The sequence below is a fragment of the Schistocerca nitens genome, chromosome 1, assembly GCF_023898315.1.
Source record: "Schistocerca nitens isolate TAMUIC-IGC-003100 chromosome 1, iqSchNite1.1, whole genome shotgun sequence".
NCBI classification, from domain to species: domain Eukaryota; kingdom Metazoa; phylum Arthropoda; class Insecta; order Orthoptera; family Acrididae; genus Schistocerca; species Schistocerca nitens.
The window spans coordinates 577,191,073-577,211,633 of NC_064614.1; the positions used below are offsets into that span (position 1 = coordinate 577,191,073).

A 20,561-nucleotide genomic window follows, 5' to 3' on the forward strand; every position below is an offset into this window, starting at 1 on the left:
AAATTCCTCTTCTCAGACTGTACATTAGACAGCCCTTCCTCCCTACGGTCTCCCCCCCCCCCCTCCCCCAAACCTCGCACACTCAAGTGCCTGATTTCGTGCCAATGTCTTTTCCTCCAGCAACCAGGTCAGTTGCATTGGAGATGATTAATCTCACATTGTTAAAATACTGCAGATTCTTGGGGGAGATGGGCTGGCGCTACGTGCTCTCCTATGCGGCCTAGGGTTGGTGGCAGCTGCGGTGGCAGTCACAGACACTCGAAGTGCTGCCTACTTTACTGGCAACTCACTGGTAGGGTTTGAGCCACATTTATCTGGTGATTCCACGGGCGAGTTCATTTAGGTACGTATATATGGCCGTGTAGTGCTACGTACATTGTATTTACTTTAATCTTGAAAAAACAGTGTAAGAAAGGGTTAAATTGAAGAAAATATGAAAAATACGAGAACTGATAGAAATATGGAGAATACATAAATAATAGTAAAAGTGTAGAAAGCATGGAAAAATGAGGAAAATACGAAGACATGTGGAAGAATATGGAAAAACTGTAAAATGAAGGAGGTGGGTAGGGGTACATTGCCCATCTAGAACCAGCAGATCCTTCCTCAGAAGTGTGAGCAGGCCTGGACGGGGGGGGAGTGGGTTAACGATACATGAGCAGAATGCATAACCTGACACTCAAGGCCAGGGTGGTGTTGAACCGGCATTGCCTCAAGCGTGAGGGGATATCCAGGAGGGAGAGGGCGAGGACTAAGGAGAGTGACCTTAAATAGAAGTTGCGGAATTGTGTAACCTGACACCAGAAGTCCTTACCACGTTTGCAGGCAGGAGGTGGGTGGAGGGTGACCTTGAATATATCCCATCCATTTGCCTCAGCTGTATCACAACCCTATCTCTCAAGGTCAAATGTGAGCTGACACACTAAGTGACGTCATCAAAGTCGAAGGTCAAGACTGGTACTACTATTCTAATAACAATCACAAAGTTGGTGCTGGTGCTGCTGCCTGCTGCCGTATTCAATAGTTTGTTCCCAAAGGGTATTAAGGAAAACCTTCCACCCTCTGGAAACGACTCACCTTTGAAAACAGCCTGGTCGGGCCTGACTACCTCATTTTAGCCGGATAAGGGGAATCTCGCCCTTCATCTTCAGGCTGGAGAATATCCCCAGTCCCGCAGAGGCTGGAGAATATCCTCAGTCCCGCAGAATCAGGTACTGGCGCTGCCGTTCAAAACAACGACCAGTTCTATAGTATGCATGTAATAAGGTGGCAGCATGATGTGTTCTGCGCAGAATGAGACGGAGAATACTCTGAGATCGTTTCTAATTGACTCTCCCTAACAGAATAAAAGAATTTACATACTCGAAAACTATCTGTGTCATTTCTTAACATATAATTGTAGTGTTTGCTTCGTACCGCTCATGATGTGAGTAATAGTGGCTAAGTAACCTCATAGTGGTTAAACTAACACGAAAATCGACATCAAATGTTCTATGTGCACCCTTCAGTGCACCCTGCAGTGTGGCAGAATGACTCAAGTATCTGGATGGCTGGTTCAAATGGTTCAAATGGCTCTGAGCATGACGGGACTTAACTTCTGAGGTCATCAGTCCCCTAGAACTTAGAACTATTTAAACCTAACTAACCTAAGGACATCACACACATACATGCCCGAGGCAGGATTCGAACCTGCGACCGTAGCAGTCGCGCGGTTCCGAACTGCGCGCCTAGAACCGCGAGACCACCGCGGCCGGCACAAGTATCTGGATCGTCACATGACATCGAAAAAGTACAAAGAAGGGCAGCTCGTTTTGTATTATCGCAAAGTAGGGGAGATAGTGCCACAGACATGATACGTAAATTGGAATGGCTATCATTAAAACAAAGGCGTTTTTCGTTGCTTCGGGATCTTCTCATTAAATTTCAATCACCAGTTTTCTCCTCCGATTGCGAAAACATTCTGTTGGCACCCACCTACATAGGGAGAAATGATCATCACGACAAAATAAGAGAAATAAGGTCTCTCACGGAAAAATTTAAGTGCTCGTTTTTCACGCGTGCCGTTCGAGAGTGGAGCGGTAGAGAGACAGCATGAAGGTGGTTCATTGAACCCTCTGCCAGGCACTTTATTGTGAATAGCAGAGTAATCACGTAGATGTAGACGTAGATGTAGATGGACGCCTTTAAAACAAATGCGTTTTTCGTTGCGGCGGTATCTTCTCACGAAATTTCACTCACCAACTTTCTTCTACGAATGCGAAAATATTTTGTTGACGCCGACCTACATAGGAAGAAACGATCATCATAATAAAATAAGGGAAATCAGAGCTTGCAAGGAAAGATATAGGTTTTCATTTTTTCCACACATTGTTCACTACTGGAGTAATAGAGAAGAACTATTTTGAAGGTGGTTCGGTGAACCCTCTGCCAGGCACTTAAGCCTGATTTGCGGAGTATCCATGTATATGTAGATGTTATGTGTACAACACTACAGCCGATGGGCGTAATTCAGTGCTTACACATTACAAGAACTGCAATGAACTAAAAGTATTCACTGACCATCGTGGCAAAGCGTAAGCCGCACAACATACTACTGATATTTTGAAATTCAATAAAAATAAGAAATGGCTAAATTATTTTAGCATTATGTACCAGACCATCTATGAGATAGGTATCGCATTAGTGTGTACTGTTTTTCTTGAGCCTTGTAAGAGCAACGGCCTGGAGAGAAAAGGAAGCATGCTGCAAGCAACACGTGGATTACACAGGGTGATTCAGCTGCCTCATCATTGTCGTTTTATGCAACCCCCAGTGTTATAGCTGGCCTTCATAAGCAAAGGGTGAGATTTTCAAATTCTCTCGCTCGCTACGTGAAAACAATTAGTCCTACAGAAAAAAAAGAATTGTACCTTTTTTGTAGGAAATTTAATGTAGTTCAATTTAGTACCGGGATACGTTTTCGCTAGAGACCGTAGTTCTGAATCATTCACGAAAAACGTTCAAAAGCGACCTTCAAACGCATCCCTATACCCACATTCAGCTCCCACCAATCAGTATTTCCAGTATGTTTTTCATGGCACTCCCTCCTACCAATATACAAATATTTGCGATTGCACCAATTATTTCCCACATTCGATCCTTTTTTTTAGTCTTCAATGACTGTCCCTGTAACGCCACTGGCTTAGTCGTAATTGTAAAAATTACTTTTGTGTCAACTTCACCTAACAATATCGTGAATTTTAACAGAATAAAAAAACAATTACATCACTGAATTCGTTAGGCCTTCTGACTACGAAACTAATGTGCTTGCAAGGGTTAAGTATGGATCGAATTGTCAACGTAATTAGTTTTAGCGTAAACTTTAACAAAAGTCGTTTTTCTGTCATTACTCTGACGGGCACGTTTAAATAAATTAATAATGTTAACAAAGCAGTCGACTACGCTAGTGGCGTTATAGACCAGTCAATAGAGACAGTTCGTGTAATCGAAAATTTTTGTACAGTGGCAGAACGGAGTGTCACGATCAGCATACGAGAAATCTTGCCTGGTGAAGGATGAGTGTGGGGTGGAGGCGCGTTTGAAGGACACTTGTCTATATGGTTCTTAAATAACCCGAAAACCGTCGTCTCCGGCTAAAACATGTCCCGGTACAAAATTTAATTGTGTTAAATTTTCTACAAAAAGTTACTGTTCATCTTTTTGTAGGACTAACAGTTTCCGCTTAGCGAGCGAGAGAATATGAAAATCTCGCTCGTGATTTATGCGGACCTGCTGTAACAATGGGTGTTGTATAAACCGATAGCGGTACGGGCTGCTGAATCACCGTGTATACTGGCGCGGAAAGAGCGGCGGTACCAAATTCATCAAGCCCAGGATTCCTCAACCATTGTAGCCACTACATCTGTGTTGGTTACTACTAACTTACGTTTCGAAGGAATCAGAGATAACACCAAAGTTGGACCACAAGGTCTTCACTCATTCGACAAACAGTTCTGACACATCACTAAAAACTGGAGGACGTAATTTGACGAAGGCTGCCATTATGCTACTCACACTGTAGTGCTTAATCAATATACAGAACTATGACTTCGACAAATTCAGAATTACAAGGGAATCTCTTGCTCAAGAAAAAGTTTACAGATTGTACATAAAAAGAGAGAGGGAGAAGGTTTTCACAGCCAGAGTGGGACAGGAAACAGGGCTATGTGGGTCTGCGCCTCCGTCCTCCGCATACCGGTCCGGTAATGACAGAGGACAGTAAGTGGGTGAACGGAACATCGATGGAAACTGGTTCCTTTCTCAGAAACCTGTCATTATGTTGGAGAAAATATCCTCTGCCAAACGAGTACTGCAGCAGTCGTTTCGATTTATACGAACTTTCGTAGCAGTTTTCATCATTCTTGAATAACTAGCTTTTCCTTAATGTGTGTCGGCAATATCACTCAAGTTCATATGGTTCAAAGGGCTCTGAGCGCTATGGGACTCAACATCTGTGGTCATAAGTCCCCTAGAACTTAGAACTACTTAAACCTAACTAACCTAAGGACATCACACACATCCATGCTCGAGGCAGGATTCGAACCTGCGACCGTAGCAGTCGCGCCGTTCCTGACTGAACGCCTAGAACCGCTAGACCACCGCGGCCGGCATCACTCAAGTAACAAGCTGTGACACACATCAGTAACCGAACGAAACTTTTTTGGTGCGATGATGGGTTGACCTTGGAGCAGGAGGAGTCTGTGTGATGAGTTCACGGTAAACGATAGCAGCCAAACTGTTCATAATTATGTTGTAAAAATGGAGATGATGTTTTAACTACTGACGACGCCTTTGGCACGATTGTTTTATGTATATCTACAGCAGGATGTGATTTTAGTGTATTTTACTTCTGATGAAGGTATATTTAGAGATACCAAAACCGTGGTCAAGGGTTTTAATAAATCTTTATCCTGCAACTGTTTGGCTGTTATCATTTACCGCGAAGAATTTCAACAGTTGCTGTTTCAGCCATGTTTAAAATCTTAATTTGTGATGAGCTAATGAGATAATTTGTAGCTCTCTAAACTTTTTCTTTTCCGACAATGGCCTAAAATGTAAAATAAAAATTGGATGCAGACATTTAATACAGCTGGATGCTGTAACTTAAATGTTCCACCCGCAAAACAACATTTTATCCAGAAACAAAATTGTCATCTGACTGCCTCAAACAGAGAGCTTTTCTATTTTTATCGAATCCAGATGAATGAAAATCAAATTTCTCTTAATCTATGCCTGGAGAATTTCCATGACAGGCACCAAAAAGATCACAAATACATTGGAAAGTCACGTGAGACTGCAGGTAACAACTGACACATATGAAGATCAGTTTTATTCAAAGAAATGAGATCACGCCGTCACTTATTGCTGTAATGCGACACTGTTTTCAAAAGCAATTCTCCATTCATTCACTGGAACATTAGACCCTTGGAATGTTTTCGCAGGCTGTCGGTCTCATAAAGACGAATTAAAATGTGGAATAGAAAGTAGCACATTTCCATCCATAAGAAATTAATGGTCCGTACGCCTGTGGAAGATTCTTCAACAAAGTAAGTCGCCTACCCTGTTTGAAACGACATCACCATTTCCAAATCAAGCTTTGTGCAGTATCAGTCTTGCTGTTGGCAAAATGTGTTAAGCCACCGTCTTGCCTTGAATCCTCCATTAAACAAAAATAAATGAGGTATGTTTGTTTTATTTGACACACAATGTTTCAAACATAATAGAATTTAACATCTGTCGTATTCATGGTGAATGTACAATTACAATAACACGGCGCCACGAAAGCTGGCAACTCCATATCCACATCCATTGACGACCATCAGCTGAGACTGAAACTGCGATCAGTCGATACGTTTGGGCCATCCGAAGCCTTATCGGACTAAGTTTAGTTTTAGCTTCTGTGTTAGAAGTAAAAACTGTTGAAGATTTTTATATTGGAACAGACTCAATTATAGGTTTCTTTGTAAAACAGACATTTGGTTGTTTCACCAGAAAACTGTTACAAACAAAAGCCGATGACACAAAATTTCTCATCAAAATCGAAATATCAGCACAATGAAATCTGCACGTGACACTTTCAGAAAATCCAAATTTCCGCTGGAGGAGCGTGAAAGTGATTTACACAGTGCTGAAGACAAAATCTTATAAGTGTAGAAGTTGAAAGTGCTGATCGACCAATCTTTGACATTTAGCAACTACGTAATTGGGGGCATTATCTTGGAACACGCTGTCTCCTACTAGGTGTAATGCCGGCGCCACTGGAAGCACATTTAGTCCAGTGAAACTGTCAGAAAAAAAGCGTGTACCTTACAAAAGGTGGGGTAGAAGATGTTATTTTTTTAACTCGTTCATATTGTTGGAAAGGTTAGAAAACTAAGTTTTGACAACAAAATTTCTCTTGGAAAAACTTTCTGCAGTCAAAAAACTTCGAAAATTTCGGACTTTCTTCAGTTTTTTCAAAATATCTCAGTTTCATTTGCTCCTATCACTTTGACGTCTATTTTCTTTTTTAAAGAGCACAAAATTCTCTACAAATTTGATTCTTGCCATTTTTTTCTACTCCCAATATCTAAAGCGCTACGGCGCGTCAAAAAATACCAATTTTTCAAATTTCGAGCAAAGTGGCAAATTACCTAATTTTGAACACTGTTATTTCAGTTTCTATTTGTGTAGTATAAACAAATTACTCATCATGTTATTAATTGGAATTTACCATCTCACTCTGCTGCAGGGCCAGGACAAACAGCATCATATTCAGTAACTACGATCACATTCACGTCGGATGGACATTGGGTATGATTCACATGCAGAACATTTGTGAAGAAATTGAGTCGTATTCCGAAGTGAGCGCAGTAACTTCAGAACAGCATGTAGATGCAGGAAGTTGTCGCATCGAATGAGATGGCATAGACTTGCGTAAGCGTCGTGATTGGTTTTCAGTGCACCCTCCCTTCCCTGAAAGTGATTTTATAATGTCTATCAGCAGTGGTGTTGTCGGAACGGAGGATGTTGATTGTCATATGTGTCACGAAAAGGGGGAAAAGGCATGAAAAGAATAGTTGGTGACAATTTCCACGATGTAAAGTTCCGTAGAAAAGATGAAGTTGTGACTCTCCTTTCTGCGTTCATTTCTGTAAAAGCTGGGAGCACTAAAATTACTCCTGTTGATCCTTTAACTCTTTTCCAAAGGATTTGTTTAATGAAACAAAGTGAAGAAGAGTTAAAAGCCTTTCTGAAATATGAACTTGCTCCTTACCCAATGTCCCTATTCTCAGAAAAAGGCATGCGAAAAGGAACAAGATCTTCATTCTACAATGCCTTCGTTCCAGTGGAAGATGTGAAGTCAAGTGGATCGAGTAAATTTTTTGTCATTGAGGGAGGGTACCTTATCCACAAAGTGACTTGGACTCGAAATGTTTGCTTCAAGTCAATAGCCCAAAGCTATGTTTCTTAGCTGCAACGTCATTTTGGATCTCAATTTGCTATTGTATTTGATGGGTATCCATTTGAGGGAGACAAATGTAGCACAAAGAGTGCTGAGAGGATTCGTAGGTCCAAAAAACATTCTTCGGTTGACGTTGTGGTTGAATCAGAGATGGTGAACCTAGTCCCTCAGGACAAGTTCTTGTACAACGAACGAGACAAGATGCGTTTGATCACACTTCTTAAAAAGGAATTTCTGGAGTGTAGCATTGACGTGCACCAGGCACAAGAAGATACTGACGTTATGATTGTAACATCTGCCATTTCAAGAACCAAAGATTTTGGAAGTGTTTTCACTGTAGGAGATGTTGACCTGCTTGTGCTCATGACCGGTTTGGGGCAAGGCATTGAAAACTTATTTTTCTTAAAGCCAGGAAATGCAGAAGACAAGTCGATTTCCACTGCATCTTACAAGTTTGACAGTGAATATATTCTGTTCACTCACGCCTTTTTGGATGTGATACAACATCCGCTTTTTGTGGTCAAGGAAAAATTGTTGCGAAAACACCTAACCTCAGCGCTTTGCACGTTCAATAAACCACATGCTACCCGTGAAGAAATAATAACAGCAGGAGAACAGGCTACTATCGCATTGTATAGTGGAGGTGTCAGCAGTTCCCACACACTAGACCATTTGCGGTACCAGCTATTCACCAAGTCTGCCACAAAAAGCAAACTGAATCTTGCACGGTTGCCACCTACACAAGATGCTGCACAACATCATTCGTTGCTGACTTACCAACAAGTCTAAAGTTGGATGGGAAACTGGAAACCTCCTGAGAAATGGGGCTGGAATCACAGTGACCACTGTCCAATACCCGTTATAATGAGCCAAGATCCAGCACCTGAAGCACTTCTTCACATAGTTTCATGCTCATGCAAGCTGAACTGTGGCGGAGAGTGATCCTGCAGAAAAGCGGGTTTGAAATGTTCTTCAATTTGCAAGAAATGTATTGGGGTCAACTGAGAAAATGTGCCAAAATTTGTATATGAAGACAGTAAAGATGATGTTATGGAGAATGTTGAGGAAACCGCTGACGAAATCAACGAACTTGCTGAGGCTGACTCGCTGTTTAAAGAAGAGGTCAATTTGGGATCAACTCTATGAACAGACCCTGAATCCGTAACTCAAGGTATTTCTGGTGACACTGAGGAACCTGGCCCATCAAAACGTTGGAAGTGATGCTCATATCTGTCTCAAGTGCGCTAAAGTGCGATATTACAAGTATTACACACCCAGAACTGTCAACATTTTTTAGTAACCGACAATGCATTTTAATTGTAATAAAGCTACCTATTTTTAATGTCAGCTGTGTGGCTTTTATACACAAGAATAATTACCTACCTAATTAGTTTGCCTATTGCAGCTAATAATAGTTCAGTTTCCTGAGACAATTCATTCTGTGTTTGTGTGTGCGCGCGCGTGCGTGTGCGTGTGTGTATGTCTATGTCTCTTAATGATGTATTTTTATATTTATAGTTTTACAAATACCAGGGCTGAGGTGGCCCATACTGAACTTCAGGTAGTGATGTAAGAATCATAATAATTGGGTGCCCAGCAATCCTCATGTTGCATACAGAGAAATTGAATACCTGAAAGTGAGGTGGTAAATTCCAGAATATAACATGATGTATAATGTATTTATAAAACACAAACGGAAACTGAAAAAATAGTGTTCAGAAATAAGGTATCTTGCCAGTATAATCAAAATTTGAAAAATTGGTATTGTTTGAGGCGCTGTAGCGCCTTAGATATTGGGAGTAGAAAAAAATGGCAAGAATCAAATTTGTAAAGAATTTTGTGCTCTTTAAAAAAGAAACTAGATGTTAAAGCGATAGGAGCAAAAAAATGGAATATTTTGAAAAAACTGAAAAAAGGCCGAAATTTTCCAAGTTTTTTGACCGCAGAAAGTTTTCCCAAGCGAAATTTTGTTGGCAAAACTCTGTTTTCTAATCTTTCCAACCATATGAACGAGTTGAAAAAATATACTCTTCTACCCCACCTTTTGCAAGGTATATCCGCTATTTGACTGGACTAATTGTCATCTAAAGCGGAATTAAACGCCTTATCGTTCAGTGTTCCCTCCAAACCTATTATGTAACTACCCAGATCATTTGCTCGTGAAATCGTCAACATGTTTCATAGTTGGTAGGATATCGTCTTATTTTTACGTTTATCCTGGTGTTTTCTATGACCAAACGTATCCTGAGGTAGGAAGTAATGTAGGATATACATGGAATAAAAACAGCCACAGTTGCGGAATGTAGCAGTCAAAAGCTCTTGATCTAGGTTTCAACCCATATAAATGGTCCTCCTTCAGAACTCTTGTTACGCAGAAACCAATACAAAATTCTGAAAGATACATCCATGTATTTGGTAGCAGCACTGGATACCTGGGCAGGTACAAACGTTAGAGTCTTAATAATGGCTGCAACAGCAAATCTGCAAATGTAATATATGGAATAAAATCTTCTAAAATTTTATACTTATTTCTAGGTAATAAGACATATGCGGAAGGCCCCTTTATATGGGATGAAACCTAGGTCAAGAGTTTTTGACTACTACCTGCCGCAACCGGTGGCTATCTTTATTCCTTATCTCAAATTTGCGCAGTTGCTGCTGCCGCCATGCCCAGTTTGTACCATCCCAGGTACCCACGGCTGCTAACAGATACATGTACGTATCTTTTAAAATTTTATACTGGTTTCTAGGTAATAAGACTTCTGAAGAAGTCCTATTTGTATGAGTTCAAACCTAGGTCAAGAGCTTTTGACAACTACCTTCTGCAACTGGTGGCTATTATTATTCCATATCTCACATTTGCACAGTTGCTGCAGCAGCCATGCTTAAAAAAGATTCTAATGTAGTTTAAGCGGATGCCAGACAGATTCATTGGGAGAATCCTAAGGAAATGCAATCCGAAAACAAAGGAAGTAGGTTACAGTACGCTTGTTCGCCCACTGCTTGAATACTGCTCAACAGTGTGGGGATCCGTATCAGATAGGGTTGATAGAAGAGATAGAGAAGATCCAACGGAGAGCAGCGCGCTTCGTTACAGGATCATTTAATAATCGCGAAAGCGTTACGGAGATGATAGATAAACTCCAGTGGAAGACTCTGCAGGAGAGACGCTCAGTAACTCGGTACGGGCTTTTGTTAAAGTTTCGAGAACATACCTTCACCGAAGAATCAAGCAGTATATTGCTCCCTCCTACGTATATCTCGCGAAGAGACCATGAGGATAAAATCAGAGAGATTAGAGCCCACACAGAAGCATACCGACAATCCTTCTTTCCACGAACAATACGAGACTGGAATAGAAAGGAGAACCGATAGAGGTACTCAGGGTACCCTCCGCCACACACCGTCAGGTGGCTTGCGGAGTATGGATGAAGATGTAGAATTTTCTAAACTGTTATTAAGCTCATCGTTCCTTTCGTGCGGTGCTTTTCTTACTGGAGGTAAAAGTTAGTTGCTTACTGAAGGTAACGGTACGTTCAGTTTGACATTCATTATTATTCCCGCAGAAGACGTTACCCCGTGAGGTGTGCACGCTGAACGAACAGCACATATAATAGCTGTAGACCCTTTTCAGTTGCGATTACTGAAGCAAGTAATAAGCGGTCATCTACAATTTACCATCTTTGGAAGACTGTATCGTTCGATATAACTGCAGATCAAGAAAATAGAACTACGTCATAAATGTGATATTGCTACAAACCATTTCCTCGAGATTTCACATCAGAAGGGGAAAATAAAATACCTTATCTGTGTTACATATAGCTCACACATGAAGTTCCAAAAATTACGTATTTATGTTTATGGAAAGATAATCACGCTTTTTGTCCAATGTATGTACACTGAGAAAACTGACGTTTGTCCCCACTGAATGCATCTGACTATAGCATTTTATTTCACTGCAGTAAAAGTCAGACGTCTGCTGCTGAAGTGCCATGAAGGGTTCGTAAAGATAAGGAAAAAGAACGCTTGTTACAGGCTGCAGTTATATCGGCGGAACGGTCATTGTCCAACTGAAAATACGGCCCCATAGACGCACGACGAAGGGTTATATTATTCGGAATTTCACTGTTTACGTGTCTCTGGACTAATTCCTTATTACAACGATTAAAGAGCTTGAACAAAAATTTGTTATTTCATTATCAGAATCAGAAATAAATTATTTCGTTAGTCACATCCCTTATGAAAACCCGAATAAAATTATTTATTTGCCTTTTCTGGTTCTACGGGGAACTTTTCTCGCTTTAGCATTAATGGAATTTAATACGTACTAGTTTACTGGACAGTCAACCGCTGTTGATCATTGTATCCTCGTATGTGGTACATAACGATACCTGTCTCGTTCGACACATATGATGAAAGCCGATGTAACGGAGTGATAAAAGGTGGTGATTGTATTCGGACGTATCAAACGCCATTCTGGGAACGAAGTGATCGATTTCGCAGTTGTAGTGTCACACGTTGTCCTATGTTTCAGCTAGATATGGCAGACATCCGTATCTCCGAGGAGAACTAAAATCTGTAGCCGAAAGATGCTCATCACGAACTGGCGTCGGAAGTATAAGTCTCAGCCTGTGTCTAGAAACAGCTTCAGTATAAGACGGGAATTGTTGAGAACGTCAATGCTGGTCCTTCATAACCAGCATTCGAACGAACACTCCAAAGAGAACAGCATCTTATGGATACTTCTGGCAGAAGAGCACACGGAAGAGCTTTGTTCACTACCGCTCCCAAAGCGATTAGGTTTCAACGGACGGAACCAGATCAACATTGAACCGTGGAAGATTGGAAAGGTTTTATGCAGTCACTGGAGTCACATTCCGTCTGATTATCAGATGCTCCATTTCGTTGATCGTACAAAGACTTCCGCAAGATGTGTTTGCGTGGAATGTTGTAAGCTAACGATCCTGTGACTTTTTGAATTTATGTCAACTACTACGAAACAGATCGCACTGCTGAAGTAATAAGTAACTTGAATCAGAAAGGCTGGGGAAAGATGGTCGACAAGGAAGTTTTGTTGTTTTAGTGAAGACCGAAGCTTTACCAAATTCCTCTTTCATAACGCCAATTCTCATGTTTACGTGGTAAACTGCCTTGCATGAATAGCATTCAGGAGCAATCTGTTCCACCTTACAATTTACGGGATTTAATAACACTGAAAATATTTGGAATTGCCTGGAATAATCCATTAACCCATAGAGAAAGCATACACACAGCCTCACATATCAGCGCGAACTGTTCTGGACGAAATGGTTGAACATCTTACAGGGTGATTATGAACAGTGAGAACGTACTCCGGGAGGCGATCCCTGAGAAAATATTGGACAAGAACATTCTAATGAATAACTGCCCGCAAAAAGTATGGTTCCGTGCTAGAGCTGATTTTAAGCATACCGAACAACAGTCTGTAGACAGTATTTCAATGGACTACAGAAATCAATAAAGCTACCCGCTTCGAGGCGAGGCGCATCAAGCACCGCTTGCGACACATACTGCTTCCCCTGCTGAAACAAGAGATTTTGGTTGTTCGATGGAGTCATGTGGCTACTACATGGTGGTGCACCTTGTAATGGAACTGGTCAATGGCCCTTCTTTTGTCACATACTGGAGTATTCAATACGTGCGATGAATTCAGGACACAATTCCACAGAGTTAAAATTGTGATCTTGCATTTATATTGTTTTAACGATAGGTTTTGTGCACTTATATCCAAAGTACGTGTTCAGGCATAAATGATAATGACTAATTTTTAGAAGCATCGTTTTACTTATTATATATATTTTATTTATTTCAAAATAATCGTAATTACTGAACAATGAGTTCACCTGACGTTATCGAAATTAAAATTATGAATTATAAAATTTCACAGAAAATGTCATCAACAGGTAGGTCAATAGCTACGTAAAAGAATCACTCTGATACGTACGTAATCTGTACTATTTGCTGGTTCTGTGAGGTGGCTGTTGTTGGAGGCTGGTAGCAACGTGCTAAGTCATTGCTGGTTCCGTAACAAGCTTTCCCTGCGTTAGCGGTGTATCTACAATAAGCTTACCTGAAGGATAATTACTTGAAAGCGTGCAATAAATGTGATATTTGTGAACAGCAAAACCTGCAACTTTTATTACAGATTTAAAGAAATTCTACAGTTGAAAAACCTAATATCTTTCTGCATCCATTAGGAATCTGTCTTACCTCTAGACCACTGTGCCTACAATGAGAAGAAAATTTACACGTTTTCAACAAAACGAGATAAGTAAAATTAATTACTTTCACTTTTGTAATTGGAAATAATATAAAAAATGTAACGTGTCGCCTCTGTTCTTCAGTTATATAATACCGCGAGGAGCAATTTCACCTAAACTGGTAGTTGTGTACAACGATGTCTGAAAAGACATATTGAATTTTTGATGATTTTTCGTACTTTGAGAAGCACCGCACAGTACAACCTGGATATCATCTTCCCAATCGATAAACCGCGTAAGGTAATACAGCTCCAAATAAACGGTATGAAGACCTGTATCCAACCCAGGAGTATATGCGAAAAATGTTCTCTTTCGAAGCTCCGAGATACGCAGGCAATGAAAAACGCATTCATGATGTCTATAAAGACATTCGGATGCATGTTGGATGGTAGTTTGGTTTAAAATGAGTGATCAGTGTACGTAGGGGCTTGTGCGTAAATCCGGGGAAGGCAATGACGGCTTCTGACAACACTGAGTAATATGGCGACGCGTTTTACACTGGAAAGCATTGTATAGAATATTACATCGTTTTACCATTTATGTATTTCTTATCCTATCCGTCAACATCTCCCACAGTTTGACCTATTTTTCAAAATCATAGTGTATTTTAAAAGACATGAACCTAGCCTTCGAGCGAAAAAATACTAATCTTTATTTGGTAAGAGATGATTAAGTAGAAACTTATGTCCTCTACTGAAGACAATGAGGAGAGTATGGTTGTCTGAGAAACTGTCTATGCGCATCACCTCGGTGTAGGTCAGCAACACATGGTTGTGGATAGTTTTATTTTCATAGATCATATTGACCCGATAATATGCCGCACTTTTTATCCAAATTTCACACACGGAAAATTAGGGTGCGTTTTATATCCAATACCTTGTCTTTTCAAACAACTGCTGTCCAATATTTAAGCTAATCTCCAACAATACAACAGCCGTTTGTAGCAGAACCTGGCGACAAGGCACTTTATAACGCAACAATGCAAATTTCTACCGGTGTTTTACTGACGTTAACGTTATAAAGGTCTGTCATTATAGTCCGTTAGCTTATAATTCAATTTCAGTTGGATGCTGGTAAGGAAGCCTGATTTATGACATTAACGACTATTCAGAGCGAAAACCACCATCGAGCCAAGTAATTTGGCACAGTAACGATGAAATTTGTAAGTTATGCCAAAACCACAACCAACAGAGAGGCCGGAAGTACGTATGGACTGGACGAACCTAATGAACGACAATGAGTTCCTTCAGAAGAAAAATGGACAGAGGCAATTTCAATGTAAAAGTCGGTCAGGCGACTGAAATGTGGCAAGTAGGCCGAACTTGAAGTTAGGGTTCTTTCCTAAGTGCAAGATAAGAGGAAAGATGGGATGCCAATCTCAAGAGAAATTGTCCAACTGAATGTCTTTAATATCGCAAAAGACTTTAGTGGCCAACAATGAGAATTTCGTGTGAATATTGGTTGGTGTCATCGGTTTATGCGGAGAAATGGCCTTGCTATCCGGCGAAAGTACTACGCTAGCACAAATAATGCCAGCAGATTTCGAGGAGAAGCTGATGAACTTACAGCATGACGTCATCCAGTTGCGATGGTGTCACCCATGCCTTTTTCATCAGATTGGCAATGCTGAGGAGACGCCAATATTTTCTGACATGCCGAGCAATACAACATTACACATGATACGAATAAAAAGTATGTAAGAAGAAGCGAGAATGAAAAAAAAAACAGAATAATTGTGATGTTAGCTGCTACGGCCGTTGGAGGAAAGTTATCCCGTTGCATCACTGTGAAGAGATAAACCATGCTAAAACCAAACTTTCCTAATGGGCTCCGTGATTCATTGCCAAGAAAAGGGCTGGATGACAACGCAACTGATGGATGACTGGTTGTCTAGTGTTTGGAATTGCAGACCTATGGCAACGCTTGCCAGGAAAGTCATGCTAGTTTTAGATGCTTTTAAGGGACATATAACTGCTGAAGTAAAAGATAAATTTGCTGTACATAACACAGATCTTGTCGTAATACCTACAGCAATGACTTCAAACTGCAGGTACTACTCTGAAGAGCCAAAGATACTGGTATAGGCATGCGTATTCAAATCCAGAGCTATTAAGCAAGCAGAATACGGTGCTGCGGTCGGCAACGCCTACAGTATATAAGACAAATGTCTGGCACAGTAGTTAGATCGGTTACTACTGCTACAACGGCAGGTTATCAAGATTTAAGTGAGTTTGAACACTGTGCTATAGTGGCGCACGAGCGATGGGACACAGCATCTCAGAGGCAGTGATTAAGTGGGGATTTTCCAGTACTACCATTTCACGAGCGTACAGTAAATATTAGGATTCCAGTAAAACATCAAGTCTCCGACATCCCTGGAAACAGAAAAAGATCCTGCAAAAACGGGACCAACAACGACTGAACAGAATCGTTCAACGTGACAAAAGTGCAACCCTTCCGCAAATTGTTGCAGATTTCAGTGCTGGACTATCAACAAGTGTCTGCGTGCGAACCATTCAACGTAACATCATCGGTATGGGCCTACCGGAGCCGAAGGCCCACTCGTATACCCTTGATGACTGTACGATACAAAGCTTTATGCCTCACCTGGGCCCGTCAACATCATCATTAAACTGCTCATGACTGGACACTTGTCACCTGGTCGGGTCAATTTCGTTTCAAATTGTATCGAGCGGATGGACATGTGGAGAGATCATTATGAATCCACGGACACTGCATGTCAGCAGGAGACCGTTTAAGCTGGTGAAGGCACTGTAATGGCGTGGGACGTATACATTTGGAGTGATATGGGACCCCTGACCCGTCTAGATACGACTCTGACAGATGACACGTACGTAAGTATCGTGTCTGATCAGTGCATCCATTCATGTACAACGAGCATTCCGAGGGACTTGGGCAATTCCATCAGGGCATGCGACACCCCACCCTTCCAGAATTGCTACAGAGTGGCTCCAGGAGCACTTCCGCTGCCCACCAAACTCCCTAGACATTGAACATTATTGAGCATATCTGGGATGCCTTGCAACGTGCTGCTCAGAGAAGATGTTTAGCCCCCCCTCCGTACTCTTACGGATTTATGGACAGTCCTGCAAGATTCATGGTGTCAATTCCCTCCAGCACTACTTCATTCAGACATTAGCCAAGTCCGTGCCACGTCGTGTTCGGTCATTTCTGCGTGCTCGCGAAGGCCCTACACGATATTAGGCAGGTGTACCAGTTTCTCTGGCTCTTCACTGTAGATAAACAAGCCGTTCAAGGACAACATCAGAAAAATGTATTCAGATTGGCTCCTGGAAGAAGATCACGTCCTTACACCATATGGTGCGAGTGGATTCTTACTGCATGGTCCTCAACATCATCAGAGTCCATCATGAAGGAGTTCAATAATGCGCTGGGTGGCACTGGGGATGACGTACTGTGGGAAGAGACGCACTGCAGGAAGATAATAAAGAAAATGATAGGAGTGAGAGTGATGGAGTGAATACCGGTACTAATAGTCACGAGGGTAAATAATACAATATATGTTACCCATGTGTTGCATCAAATGTTGGAACAAATGTTTATGGTACATACCTAAGTCTTACACGTAAGTACAAATAAATTTTTGGTAGTTTTTATTCTCTCAATCTTTGTGTGGGTTATTTTCATGCTTTTTTGTTTTTTTACCTTCCTCGAAATTTAGCAGTGCGGCTTTATGCGATGGCAGGTTATTTTCGACGCAATACAGTTTATGTAATTTTCATATTCAGTATTTTTCCAGCAAGAAGAATGGTTCAAATGGCTCTGAGCACTATGGGACTTAACTTCTGAGGTCATCAGTCCCCTAGAACTTAGAACTACTTAAACCTAACCAACCTAAGGACACCACACACATCCATGCCCGAGGCAGGATTCGAACCTGCGACCGTAGCTGTCGCGCGGTTCCAGACTGAAGCGGCTAGAACCGCTCGGCCACACCGGCTGGCCAGCAAGAAGATATGGAGCGCACATTTTCTAACTGGCAGACCATGAACCAATATGAGTTAAGTCTTAAACTTCTTCATAGAGTCTCCAGGAGTGAAATCCTATGACAGTCTGCGAATATTGTAATTCTCCAACCCAACAATCTTCGTCGCTACTGAGCTCTTGTCACAACGAAAGACCTATTTACTGTAATATTAAGGTGAAACGAGAATAATGATCCATCAAAAGTTTGTTTAGTGGAAAACTGCGAGATTTAACTGCGAAAAAGACGAATAGTTAATTAATAAAATGTCAAACACAGGAAATCAAGGAACAACACGGAACGTCTCACATTGTCACTGTTCTCAATACTGAGTATAGTCAGTCGCAAAAATGAGGTTAGTTAAATTCTGTAACATTACATCGATGTCGACGGAGCTTTGAAATCTAGCTTTCCTCGACTCCTTTTCAACACGTGGATGTTTCTGATAATAAAAATTGTTGGGACAGAGGTCAATGCTCTACTACGGAAAGAAATGTTACCGTGACGCAGTTCTTAGAATCTCACGATAATACCAGAAAAACTGTGCTGGTAAGGAAAAGGGGGGGAGGGGGGGCAGTGAGGAGGGCAAAATCGCAGCGGACCGGCTGGGAGGCAAGTCGCCTTCTTATTGCGCCGCTCGGCGGCGGGCTGGCGTTAACGGCGGTATAAGAGGCCAGGCAGTGCGCATTCGCCGCTCTTCTGACAGCAGTGAGGATGTGGGCGTGCCGCGAGCTCCTGCCGCTGGCTGCATTCGCCACTGTTGTTGTTGCTGTTGCTGCCGCCGCTGCAGGCCATCAGGACCCGTCTCTCACCGCATTTATCAACGCCGATTGGTCAGCTTATCTGTCGGACCGAGCTGCAGTCGAGCGCCACATAAAGTGTGTCCTCGACAAAATGCCCTGCGACGCCGACGGACTGAAGCTGAAAAGTAAGCATTCCACAACTTCCTCTGCTGCGCGCTTCCTTGAGGCCACTGTCAGAGGGATAACATTTTAATGCAGTCGTAACCTCGCAATGGTGTGGGACAGCTAACGCTACACTTCATTATATGCCTAACTAACAGGTTTCGAGATTCACTGCTTGGCTCTTTTATCAGCCTTCAGTTTATTAATTAGTCAGTAATACTCTGTATTCCGGATTTAGGATATGGAATTACTAAATTGTTACAGTAATTACAGTATATGTTTAGGTCTCGCTATATGCTTATGGAAAGCGACATGTTTCATTGCAGGTGCATTGCAACATAACGTTTGTGAATACACGTAACGCTCTAAAATCCCAATAATAACAAATGCCACATAGCACAACATCCAGAAGACCACACACAACCCGAAAGGGACCAAATATACTCGAGCCATATTTCTGCAAAACGGCCTGAATCTCTTTGGACGAAGTAGTGGCAAATACTTGAAGAGTTGTTTCAATATTTCTGCCGTATTATGTGCTATGTCAGCTTAAATATACAGAACGTTGCTGTTATTTTTTAAAAAAATCGCGTAGCCTTACGCAAAAGCGGGAGTTTATAAGTTTATTTAGTGGGAATGATTTACGATCATATTTACTCGTAATAAGGGACTATCTCCAACACAGTTCTGGGGGTTACTAAGTCCTTAATTTTTATGTTGTATTCAAAATGTTGTTGATATTGAGCTCATTAAAGACGAATCAAACATTAGTCGGGCGACGATAGGAAAAGAAACCGTCACAAGAATCTGACTGTGTATATTGCTCGAATAGAGTAAGTGGACTGTATTCTTTCTCCTCACTAGGCTAGTGTCTTAATTACTGCAAAACATTTTTATGTCTTAATACAATCTGCACTTAATTCCAACCGTAGAATTCAGGACGAGAGTTAATTTCTTTTGTCTACTAAAAGATTAAAAGTAGTGCAACCGTACATCCGTTTAATTAGCTGGAACAATTCCCTCGGTAAATTCAAAAAATATGGTACAGACTATCAGTGGCAAAGTAAGTTAACTGAACACAACAAAAACAACGACAGTTACGAGAACAGTTACGACCACAAATCAACCAGTCAATCAGTTATTCGAGAGTTCAATGTGTCGCCTACTGCTTTCTCGTAAATACGTGTTGGATTTTATTTGAATCTCATAGCTCGTACATACCTATAAGCAGCCGTAGTGGGTCATAAAAACATGACAGTGAAATTTTAGTACCGACTAAATTCGGATACATCGCTACGTACTGCGGCAAAATACGAACTAAGATATTCACACCTCATCGTTACGTCATACTTCTGATTACATATGAACCCACTTATCAGCAGCTCCTCTGCACGCACTCCCACAAACTTGGAAATACGATGAGAAACTTCGCTGGCAGAGAGAATCAACATGTAATTATCTGTAAAATTTGTGAAAATGTAGGCGAAGAGTCTACACTTACTGAAAAAGGTTACATAAAAAAATAAAAGAAACTAACAAATAAAAATTCTTGGGATTGAGCATTACACAGCTGTGGTGCAGCGCGTAAGTTCAGTCGAGCATTGCTTCAAACTAGAAAATCTAACAAGCGTTTGCGGAGTTGCTTGTTGTTGACCTTGGACGGAGCCAGTCCGCAGCTGCAGCGGCGATTCCAATTTCCACGCACGCAAGGCCTGAATGATTGTCGGAAACTGAGAATGGCTCAAAACCTAGACCTTCAAGCGTATCTCTATCGTCCCCTCAATCTATAGTCTAATATTCGTTAAAAAAAAAAAAAAAGAAACATGAATTAGCCCTCGGCCAGCTGTACCGACCGAGCATATTAGATA

The 20,561-nt window shown here is 41.3% G+C and overlaps 2 protein-coding genes across 2 annotated transcripts in view; one reads left to right on the forward strand and one right to left on the reverse strand.

The window, feature by feature from the left end:
• The window catches only part of LOC126260842 (peripheral plasma membrane protein CASK-like), a gene marked incomplete at its 3' end in the record, with an annotated part of 722,990 nt that overhangs the window by 117,735 nt on the left and 584,694 nt on the right, over nucleotides 1–20,561 (reverse strand). The window lies entirely within an intron of this gene.
• LOC126255223 (ejaculatory bulb-specific protein 3-like) overlaps nucleotides 18,435–20,561 on the forward strand; it is a 32,910-nt gene continuing 30,783 nt past the window's right edge. Inside the window, exon 1 of the mRNA XM_049955376.1 lies at nucleotides 18,435–18,716. Within this exon, the coding sequence (XP_049811333.1) occupies nucleotides 18,503–18,716 (214 nt within the window). The 5' untranslated portion in view covers nucleotides 18,435–18,502. The remainder of the gene's footprint in view (nucleotides 18,717–20,561) is intronic.